We start from the raw sequence: 12,078 nt of genomic DNA, 5'->3' as shown, positions 1-12,078 counted from the left end.
TTCCCTGTGAGGGTGCTGAGGCCATGGCACTGAGAGGCTGTGGCTGCCCCATCCCTGGAAATGTCCAAGGGCAGGCTGGACAGGGCTTGGAGCATCCTGGGATAGCAGAAGGTGTCTGTGCCCATGGCAGGGGTTAGGAATAAGATCATCTTTAAGGTTTCTTACAAACCAAACCATTTTGTTATTCTGTGATTTTCCTGGATCAGTTCAGAGCTGACTATAACAATCTTTTGTTTTGGAGAGGCAAGTCCCTGTAATACAAGTGTGACACTCTGTTCAACACCACACACCCAGTGCCAAGGTGCTAAGGGCTGAGTTCTCACTGGGACACTGCCCCCACCCTGAGGCACACACGAGTGTGTTTGGGTTTAGCTCCCTGTCCCAGCTCAGAGATGTTCCTGCCTGCAGGGAGCCTCCCCTCACCCCTGCCAGCACAGCAAGCAGACAAGCTGGAACTGACCCACAGGAGCAGCACTCAATAACCCCCTGGACAGACCATGAGATTATTCTCACCTCCATGTCACAGCACTCCATTTCTGCTTACAGCCACCTTCTGTGCCCTTTGATATTTGCACCTGTGTTTGTGCCTTTAACTCTCTTTGGGGCACCTGCAGCTCTGCTGGGGCCACAGACAGACATCCAGCCACCCTCACCACCACCACAGGGAACATCTCTCCTCTCAGCTCCATCCTTCTCACCACAAATGAGCTACAGGCAGGTCTGGACCTGCCACCCAACAGCCAATTCCATCTCCACTGGCAAAACCACACTGGACTTCTTTTATTTCCCCTAAGCACTTGCTATTGGATTTTCTCCTCCCCTCACATTTTTCTAGCTTTGTTTTTTCCCAACCTGATCAATATTTTATTTTTTCCACTGGTTGTATCAAATCCTATCCTGGTTTACATCATTCCTGCACTCTCCAGTTTTTGTGATTTCACCCACTTCAGGATTATCTCTGAATCTAACACTTTTTTTTTTTACACAGTAAACAATGTCTAAAATAATTAAACAACTCACAGACTTCTAAAAGAAGATAAATCAAGCAGGACCTGAAAACAGCACAAATGCTTAAATCATTAAATACATACCAGACCAAAATCACCAATATGCAAAAGACCTAATGTAATTCCAGTAACAGCTAATTATAATTCAAAGCAAAGCAACACAGTGAAGTGCTTGATGACATCGTGGTGACAAGCTGATCAAAAGCCCCTGAATAAAAAAATTACTTGAAACAGGGTCTAAATGAGGCAGCACCCATGTACCATCTTTTCCCCAGCTCAGCTTGGGTTCTTCACACTTTCCTCTTCCAGTTTCAGTTTTCACCATTTTACTGATGCAAGAACTAAAAACACATGAATTACTAGCAGTGACATTTTTTTGGTGACTGGGGTCAAATCCACTTTTAAAAGCAGAGAACACAGTCTAAAATCACTGAATCTACTGAAGAATTGTAACCACCCAAACCAGCGTGATCCTGGATTTGAAAATGAAGGAGACATTGATCACTAACACAATAATTGTGCAACATTAACATGAAACCATAGAGGACACTCTAAAATATGCATAATCTCCATATATTTTGAGAAAACAATGTACTCAAAACAGTCACATTTAGTTCTACTCTCTGACCCCACATTATCCAATCAGAACACTAGGTTAGAATTTTAATGAAATCTGGAAGGATGGTTTTGAGATAGAAAAGGTCAAAGCCTTGAAATTCTCATAATAAACAGAAAGTTGCAAAAGACTTCACAGACAAATACTGTCATTCAGATGGGTACATAATATCATTAAAAAGACCCAGGAGATGCAGTAGAAGACAGCAGTCAAACAATTATGAGAGTAGATAGAGTGGGAAGAAACATAAACAAAAAAGAGGGGAGAATTTTTCTGCATTAAAAAACCATCAAAATTACTCCATTCTAGTGATTTCAAATTTCTGATCTGTGTCTAGTTTGTTGGATACTTTCCCTAGTTCATTACCTATTTGATTTAAATTATTTCTCAGCCAGACTTACTTGCCTAAGTAACTTCCACATGCATATTAATTCATCTGCCTAGAGCACATCCTTCAGATGAGAGCAGTTTAACCACACATCCTGGATATATGCACATGGAAATCAGTGGCAGCTGCAACAGCCTCACTGAATCTGACCTTGACTCGCAACAATTCCTGCTTGCAGGAGAGAATTATTTTCTTCTCTGCTAAAAACTCTTAAATCAAATACTAACTTCACTTAAAGCAGTGATTCTCACTTGAAACCCATCTAAGTCTTGCTGCCTGAGACGAGCAAGATGTGATTCAACCTTTCCCCAGCACAAACTGTAATTCAGGCTGGCACTGGTGCTCTCTTACACAACAGAATCAAGGCTGGAAACATCAGCAACAAAGCCTCTTCTCTGTGCAAGAGAATCCAAACTGTCAGAAGCTGTAACTGTGTAAATAAACACATAATGCAGATATACATACACACATATATAGGGACACATATCTAGAGAAGGAGGAATGCTGCTCAAACTGATTCAATGCACAATCTGACTCCTACACATATATGGACACATACCTAGAGAAGCAGGAATGCTGCTCAAACTGATTCAATCCTACACATATATACAGACACATATCTAGAGAAGGAGGAATGCTGTTCAAACTGATTCAATCCACAATCTGACTCCTACACATATATGGACACATATCTAGAGAAGCAGGAATGCTGCTCCAACTGATTCAATGCACAATCTGACTCCTACACATACAGACAGACATATCTAAAGAAGCAGGAATGCTGCTCAAACTGATTCAATGCACAATCTGACTCCTAGACATATAGACAGACACATATCTAGAGAAGGAGGAATGCTGCTCAAACTGATTCAATGCACAATCTGACTCCTACACATATATGGACACATATCTAGAGAAGCAGGAATGCTGCTCAAACTGATTCAATGCACAATTTGACTCCTACACATATATGGACACATTTCTAGAGAAGCAGGAATGCTGCTCCAACTGATTCAATGCACAATCTGACTCCTCTTGGTCCTTCCCCAAACCCATCCACAACCCCCAAAGCGTTCCTCACCTGTGGCAAGTGTAACTGGAGCCCCTCGCTGGGAATGGGCTGGCGAGACGGAGTCTGGTCCAGCTGCATGTTGAAGAGGGAAGCCAGGGCTGACTGAGCAGCCCGAGCTTTGGCCAGCTTTTTGTTCCTCCCCGAGCCTTCGAAAGTCTGCCCGTCCACGGCCACGGCCATGACAAAGTTCTTGGCGTGGCTCTCGCCGCTCTCCGAGAGGAACTCGTACTTGAGCCCGGGCCGCAGCTCGTTGAGGATCATGACGGGGTTCTTCCCGCTGGCCGCGGGGTAGGGGCAGGCCGGGGGCAGCGGCGGCTGGGAGAGGCCGCCGGCCACGGCGCACGAGGGCAGCCCGCAGTCGCCGCCCGAGCCGAAGGAGCCGTCCCCGTTGGAGCCCAGGTAGAAGGGAGCCTCGGCAGGCACGGGCGTCTCAAAGCCGTTGAAGAGCGTGTCGGGGAAATCGGCCTGGTCGGACGTGAAGTCCGTGTTGACCGACAGAGTCCTGCCCATGGCCAGGTGGGCCTCCGAGGCGTTCGGGAACTGCACGAAGGAGCGCAGGGCCTTCTCGGCGGCGTGCAGCTTGGCTTTCTTCTTGGTGGGGCCGGACCCCTCGAACACCTGCCCGTTGACCTCCACGGCCATCACAAACATGGGGGCGTGCACCGGCCCCGTCTGCGACAGGAGCTTGTACTGCAAGCCGGGTTTGATCTCGTTGAGCTGCATCAGCGCGTTCTTCGGCAGGACGGGGCCGGGCGTTTTCTTCCTCTTCTTGGGGCGAAATTTGGAGTGGCCGTTGTTGCCCTCCTCCAGAGGTCTCTTCCTGCTGCCACCACCGTTGGAGAGCGGGGTCCCCTCGCCCGGGCCCTGCCCGGCGCTGTCCTTGGGGGGAACGTTGTCCACGTTGCGGTTTTCTTTAATGTCGGTGCTGCTCGAACCTGCGGTGCCCAGAAAGAGTAACTTACAATGCCTTCGGTGCAGGATCTTGTAAATGCAAAATTTATAGATTCCTTTATCTCTCTTTGTAACTGGGTAAGTGATGCGTGCTCGCAGCTTAAATATTTTGGCAATGCGACTGGAGATGGTGATAATGCAACACAACCTCTCAAGAATTCAAGAAATAAGAATTCAAGATTGAGTGAATTCAAGAATTCACTCAATCTTCAAACTGCACTGCAAAAAAATCACTACAACTTTTCATTTTAATTATGCTGGAACAAAACATTTACTTCTAAGTCATATCTAGCCTCAAAAACGCTTTAAATCAACAATATAAGCTACAGCAACACATGCCCACAAAACAAACAGCTACCATCAGTAAAGTAAAAATGGATGCCTAAGATCACAACTCTGAGCCAGATATTTAATTCTATTCTGTTATCACTTTAGACATGCCACTCTTTTCCACACAGTGATTTTAGTTCCTTATATTGAAAATCTGCATAAATAAAACCTCTGTTCAGAGCACTGAAAACTTAAGCAGCTCTTCGGTAGGCACCATGACTGAAGAGTGCTTGAATGCTTTTATTTCTCTTCAGCTACTCCATATTTTTCAAATTCAGTGGTTTTTTTATGCCTTTCCTAAACATTCATTTCACCTCATCCCAATTTTCTCAGGAACTACAGCTGCCCACCCTGCAGGACCACAAGACCATGTATTTTCACACAGCCTTCTATTGCAAAAATCTCTAACTCGTCATTTACAAGCAAAATTCCTGGTCAAGGAAACTGCTGTCATGGGGTTACAAACCCAAAAATCACTAGAGATCCTCTCTAAGGCCATGTAGAATAGATGTGTGACAAAAGCTGCACACTCACTGTGATAATATTTTAATGGGAGGGCAGGGAGGACAACATCATATTAATGTAATGATTTGTTTTCATAAGTTGGAGTAATGATATGTCAGAGCTATATATAAGGAATGGAATTTGCTGTAAGTTCAAAGACCTCATTTTCACCCTGATAAAGAAACTAAGGAAATGAACTATTTGTGCTTTCTACTGGTATTTGTGAATGAAAAGGCAAATGTAATAGATAAAATACTTTTAACTCTCCTGTTCCAAACCTTCAGTCCATCTCTATTACATCTACACTGATCCAAGGTGGTAAATGGTCATTGAAATTAGAGCAAACCAGGTGGAAGCTCTCTTTCACAGTGACAAATTCCAGTTGTGCCTTCCCTAAAAATCCCCTACCATGCACACATCACTTCACCCAAGTTACAAAGCTGACGGAATGGTTACTAAATTTTCATTTATAACATCCTCCAGCAAAAGCTCGATAGGTTACTCCTTTCGGTGCTCAAAGAGAAAAAAAGGAAGGGGAAAAAAAAAAAGATCAAAAGAAAAAGCCAAAGTAGGAACACATTTTGTTAAATCACAGCAGCACAACAAAGAATTTACAGTACTGATCATGCAATTGAGGCAATTAAATTCTGTCAAGAATCTAAATTCTGCAGCGTTTCATTGCTAGAAATCTGCTAGATATAATCAAGCATCTCTTGTTCAGTGACAAACACACTGCCTGGGGAATGAAGGCCACAGGGCCACCACTGTCAATACCCAGTGTTCATGCATACATTCTTTATAAAATATGTATTTATGGTGGAGGAGTCTAAGGACAATGGAGGAAATTTTTAAATCTTTCCTTACAGTGAGTTTCTTACTTCTCATCTAAAAAACTGCCCTTACTGGTGGCACCAGATATTTGTTATCAACCACCAAGACTTTCAGGCTAAACAGAAATCAGTGAATTAACACAAATTAATGCCTCAGGTTTCACTTCTTTTTATATGAAAACCATTACCAGTGCCTGTAGGAGGAAACAGAAGTTGAACAGACTGCAGCTGAACATGAAAAACTTTTCCATGTAAGCAAGTCAGCTGGAGGAACTCCTTCATCAGGCAGGGGAAACCATGTCCTGACAGAGAGGAGGGACTTGGAGGGAGCAGGAAATAAACTTGCAGGCTTACCTGGTCTTATTCAGAGAGAAGGGAAGAAAACTACTGCTGGCCTGAGAGCTACTAGGCTTTGCTAGCTTTGGAGAACCTGCAGGTGGAAGAGCCTTGGAGAGGAAGAACACAGGGAGCTGATCCTGAGTCAAACCAAGAGACCAGGAAAGGAGGTCACCGTGGAGCTGATCCAAATCCAAGTTTGTGATGGAAAGTGAAAGACTTCCTGTGCTTTAAAATCCCCTTAGGAATTCAGTAGCTCAGGGCTGGGACAACCACCATCTAAAGAGAATCACCAGCCCATGTGAGACCTGCACAGAGCTTTTCCAGCTCCTCCTTTGCTTTTTCCTTTCTCCTTTACATTGTACTCTTCAACTCCATGCCCTTCATCTCACCCCTCACTCCTTACTGGTACTTTACCCTTGGCATGGGCACCACTGATATTATCCCTCCCTTCTTCACTGCTGCTTCAAGACAGGGAAATATTTTGATTAGTCAGCTGCTGTAGGAAAAATAAAAGGTATAAAGTATAATACAGAAGGTATAACTATATTAGCATATTAAAAACATTGTTAATGCAAAAGCTCCCATTCACTCTTCTTCACTGCATTTTAAAGTATCTTCATTTCTGCACCTGAAGTTTCTTTGCAGTTGCCTCTGTGCTTGGGAGAAAAAAAATTACTCTCAGAAACTCCTAGAGAGTCGATTACTATGTAAATAAACACATCTTACTCATGTTTTCCTCATCGTCTACATCCATTGTGAAATATCCTTGCTGGTTTCTTGGCTGGCGGAGACGGCTGCTGTCTGGAAAACAGGGAGGGGACAGTTAGGCTGTAGGGTACCAACTCATGAGGTTTAAAACTTATGAACAGTAAGTGTAAAGATCCTTTAAAAGCAGCAGCCCAGGCCCTGGCTTACCACTGGGCTGTTTGGGTAAATCCTGACCAAAGCTGGATTTACCCAGCTGATCCCTCCTACAAGTGAGATGTTCATCAGGGACTGACAGGTGCAGCCCCAGTCTGCCCAAGGCCAGGGTGGGATGCTGAAGACCACAAGGAGGTCTCCCCACAGTCTCCTCCAGGCTGAACAACACAAGTGCTCCCAGCTGCTCCTCCTATGGATCACCTCCAGACTCTTGTCTTTCTTCACAGACTCCTTTGGACCATCTCCAACAGCTTCATGTCTTTGTTACACTGCAGTGCTCAAACCTGTCCCTGGGACTCAAGGTGAGGCCACGCCAGCCCAGAGCAAAGTGGGACAATCTCCTGCCTGGCCCAGCTGGAGATGCTGTGCCTGCTGTCCCTCCTGGCTGCCAGGGAACTGCTGGCTCCTGCTCAGCGTGCCATCAAACAGGACCCCACAGGTCCCTCAGCACAGCACTGCTCTCCAGCCTCTCCTCCCTCTCATGTCCTGGTCTATCCACACTCAGAATCCAGCACCTGCCCTTGGTATTAAACTTGTTGTGACTGGGGCTGAGAGCCCTAAAATGCATCAAGGTCTCTCTGTGCCCTCGGGGGAGACAACAGCTCCTTCCAGTGGAGAATTGTCAGCAAACTTATTTAGTGTTCCTTTGATTCCAGGTCTGCAAATACAGTGTGCTTACCTTTTTAACTATTGGAGAGGCATGCTGATTCTGCAACCTGCAAAGAGAGGAAATCCAGTCAATGGCTGGTTCTTTAACAATTTGTGCATTAATAGCAACTCCTGACCTTAAAAAGGGACACACTTCTGATTCCCTAAAAATAAACAGCCCATACTACAGATACACACTCCCAGAGCCTTGCAAAGACTCTCTAACCCTTGCAAAGACCATTCTGGACATTCCTGCTTGGAAAAAAAGAAAAATTTAAAAAACAAATCAAGACTCAAGATGCCTCATTCTGGGGGTCAGAAAAAAACATCCCTAAGGTACAAGCAGTTATGAAGCAGAACCCAATCTGAATTATCTGCACCTTCTAGGAGAGAGGGTCAGCAAAAATGTAGTAAATAATGGTGTAAAACCAAAATAAACATCTGTGCTGTCACAGCCAACTTATCCTGAAACCAAATCCAGAGTTCTCATCCTCTTAGATTTTTTTTTTTTTAATTTAAATCTTTGGTTCTTATTTTCAGGGAGTGATTTTAATCCATATAAAAAGCCCCTCATACAACAACCCCCCTTCTGGATCCCACTGAGATCAAACTGCATTCTCCTGCAAAAAAGGAAAACCCCTCAACTACCAGCAGTGGGGTGGAGAACAACTGGCAGATGTGGGGTAAAACACACACACCCCACCCTTTTTAAGGTCTCTTCCAACCCAAACCATTTTGTGATTCTGATTCCAAGGAGGACACAGGATACCAGAGATGCTGTCAGCAGTTTTATTTCCACAAATAAGCACAGCTGTTGGACCAGGCACAGACAGCTTTAATTTCACAAACAGCCTCCTAGCTCTAAAAAACACTGATGGGGCCATACCAGAGTGAAGATAGGAGCATTCTACCACAGCTCCAGAATCACAATCCCACAGCCCACGAGAGGGTGCTGGTACCCTGCAGAACCCTGCACTGAATTCAAGTTACACAGAGCACAGCCACAGCTCCCCTGGGCCAGGGGAACTTCCCCCAACACCTACCCTGAATCTCTGTTCTCTAGTTTAAAACCATTCCCCTTTCCCTATCACTACCTGCCTGGGCAAAAGTCACTCAGGGATGTGAGGAGGAGCAAGACTTTGCTCCTGAGCCCAGAACACAATGGTGGGAGGCTGCAGTAAGAGACAGGAGCTTAAGAATGTTTGGGCAGTGCTCTCAGGCACAGGGTGGGATTCTTGGGGTGCCAGAAGTCAGACTCCCAGAACCTTGTGGGTCCCTTCCAAGTCAGCATATTCTGGGATGGTGACATGTTTTTTACACCAAGGCATGAGCCTCCACCACAAACTATAAATGCAGTCCAACAGCACCAGTGCAGAACAGTGCTTTCCTCTGAAAACATTCTCCATCTAAACACAAAGAAATAATTTGACATTTGTGATGCACTTAATTCAGTTTATCAGTCTGAATTGAAGAAACAATAGCCCAAATCCAGCCCAAAGTCCCTACAGACCTTTGGAACTGCTCATTTAAAATTCTGAAGTAAATTAAGAAACACTTGCAACTTAACACCACAATGAAAAAACAAGTTTAGGAAAAAAAGGACATGTATGTAGCAAATGGAAAAAGTACAGTTTATACACAGTACAAGCTGCCAAATGCTTCTCCTTCCCTTGATATAAAACAAACTCTTCTGGAACTCACAAACAGGTACACAAGACACTGAAACAAAGTTCACTGACACTTCAAAAGTTAAGAAAATTCAGTAGCTATTAAGGAAGAGGAATCCATGGATAAAATAAAGAGAATGCTACTCCATCGAGTACTATCCAAGCTTTTACTGCAGCAAGCAAACAAAAGTAAAACACACAATTATCCAAAAAATGTAAGGAAGAAACACAGTAAAGTGTTTTTCAAGCATTCTCTCACCAAAAATAACTGCATATATATTTGCATAGTATCAGCAACAACTCTCCACTTCTAACTTCTAATTTTGCCATCTCCTATGTTTGAAAAATCACATTCACTGGTGTACTGGTACATTTGGCATCCTAAAGCCTCAATACAAAATTTTGATACTGAAACAACATTATCTCAAAAGCAAAGGTTTTAATGCCACTCCTCTTTTCACAGGATCATCCCAAGGCTAAGAGCAGTTACCTTAGAAGAGAACATGACTGAAGCCAAAGGAATCATTAACATGAGCAAAATTACCATAAATGTCTTCAGGGGAGCTTAGGCTTTAATCTTGTTGTTGATGTTTTCACTATAGCTAGCGTTTAAATATTTACATTACTCATTTAGCTGCTTTAAACATTAGTCAAACCCTAACAGTCCAGCAGGGCAACCCCCAGAGCAAGCAGCCCTTTTAAAAGGGAACAGAACTGAAGCAGTCAGCTGTAATTTCTCTGTTTGGTATTGGGAGTTTTCAGACCACAGCTAAAAAAGAGGCTGTCCCAGAGAGGGAGCCTGGCAGCAGCAAGCTAAACCAGAAGCACCCCAAGTTTGTGACTCAAACTCTGACAGGCTGCACCTCCACAGCGGTGACTTCCAGGACTGGGACATCTGGGACATCTGTCTCATCCCTGCAAGGCTTCAGAAGAACAAGCTGCTGGACTTCTAAGAATACAGAGGTGTTACATTTCACTTTTACAGTCACATTTCTGCTTCTCTCCTCCTAAAAGAGGAGCAGATCTGAAGAACTTCAAGCTAAGTTTTGACACACCTTGACTTCCCGCCAGCCTTCTGGGATCCTGGAAGCTTTCCTCAGGATCTGGCCTGCAACTGCCTGTCAGGGATCTCTCTGACAAAACACTGACTCAAACTGCCCCTTCTTGAGCAGGTCCTTGAGTTATTCAACATCGAGTCACTTTATGTTAAAGAAAGAAAAAAATAAAAACAAAAAACCCCCACCAAGCACACTTCTGGTGTAAAATCAGAGTGCCATCAGTGTGTGGGCAGAGTGTTTGCATCACAGAATATCAGACATTTTTCAGCCACGTTGTGCAGAAATGGGACTTACCTTCATATTCAGTCACTTGCCTGGGATTTTGCTGGACACCAGAGAGCTGTGTCTTCCCTGCTCAGCTTATTTCCACTCCAGGCAGAAGTGGAGCCACCCAAGATGCCATCGCCCATCCCACAGGGCACAGACACACACCTGGACCACCTCCACATCCTTCCTCTGCCTCTGCTGCTCCCAGCACCTACAGCAGCACAGGCATGAGGTCCAACTGGGACACCACCAGAGGTGCCCAAGATTTTAAAACAGCAGCAGACGACCAAGGAGACCAGCACTGCTTCTGCACAGCCTGTGATGCACCTGCTCCAGGTGAGAGGATGGAAAATCCCCATTCCCCTGGCACACCAACCCAGGGGAGCAAATAACTCAAGACATAACATTTCCTTCAGGTTCAGGAGAACAAAACCACAGAGAGAAAGAGCCATTTAATGCCATCAAGAACACTTCAGAGATCTCAGCCACAGAAGCAAAGAGTCTGTCAGTCCACATGCCAAAAAAACTCCATGTTGAGTGGAATTTGGATTATGAACCTGTTTAGTTGACCTTTTACTCTAGCTAATTTTAGACTGAAGTTTTTATTCTGGACAAAGTACTGAAGATAAAATATTATACATATGCATGTATTTTTAATGTATGCACATACTGCTTGCATTTTCTGTGAAGTAAAGAAGCAGCTACTGATTCAGAAATGCAGGGAGCTGGCTGTTCTCTCAAGGATAACCTATGCACTGTGAACAGGCACTTTACAAGAAATCAAGCCTTAGCTCTAGGAGGTGAAATCCTCCAGTAAGAACATCAGCAGCCTCCTAAGATAGATCCAAAAGTCATTTATTCAAAACTACCCCACTGCACACATACTAAAGCAGTACTCACTAGCAATGCTGCCAGGACAGCTGCTGGAGCAAGAGGTGTTTGCATGCATCTTAAGTGCCACTGGATGTAAAAATACCCATTAATACAATTTGTGTATTATTTTGTATTTTTACAATTTATGTCCAGTTTGGGCTACAGCAACATACCAAACCTAGGCAAGAAAACACAGAAGACAGCAAGGAAGGTCTGTGACCCAGGGAGATGCAAAAACACCCAAGCCAAAGCCATAAATAATGCTGAGGAGCTCTGCTGCACTGAAAGCTACCAGCAGAAAAATTCCTTTCCCTGCTTTCCAGCACAGCATTCTAAAAGCTATGACCTTGAAAATATTGGCTATTTCTCTTCAGCTTTAAAAGCAGCCTGCTCCAGCTAAGCTGTCCTACAGATCAGGTGATCCTCTGGCAAGAGAGCAACAGTCAATAGCCACATTCCTCAACAGAGCTTTCATTACAATAATCAAATGTACTTCTAGTTCCTTCCATCCTCACTGAAAGCCATCAAGAGCAGTTACTTAGAAAATGTTCTCACAGCCACTGGGGAACCTCGCTAAAGTCTGGAATGCAAACTTTAAAAGAAAGCA

At 44.3% G+C, this 12,078-nt stretch overlaps 1 protein-coding gene across 2 annotated transcripts in view; it reads right to left on the bottom strand.

Annotated features, from left to right (window-relative positions):
- Positions 1-12,078, bottom strand: part of ADARB1 (adenosine deaminase RNA specific B1) — a 55,373-nt gene that overhangs the window by 21,442 nt on the left and 21,853 nt on the right. For both annotated transcript variants that reach the window (XM_059868334.1, XM_059868333.1), the window contains exons 2-4: positions 7,638-7,674; positions 6,764-6,838; positions 3,093-4,018 (exon numbers count right to left, since the gene is read on the bottom strand). In XM_059868334.1, coding sequence (XP_059724317.1) covers positions 3,093-4,018; positions 6,764-6,791 — 954 coding nt within the window. In that variant the 5' untranslated portion in view covers positions 6,792-6,838; positions 7,638-7,674. The remainder of the gene's footprint in view (positions 1-3,092; positions 4,019-6,763; positions 6,839-7,637; positions 7,675-12,078) is intronic.

This window comes from Haemorhous mexicanus, chromosome 26 (genome assembly GCF_027477595.1).
Source record: "Haemorhous mexicanus isolate bHaeMex1 chromosome 26, bHaeMex1.pri, whole genome shotgun sequence".
Taxonomy (NCBI): Eukaryota; Metazoa; Chordata; class Aves; order Passeriformes; family Fringillidae; genus Haemorhous; species Haemorhous mexicanus.
This window is presented reverse-complemented; position numbering and strand designations above follow the sequence as displayed.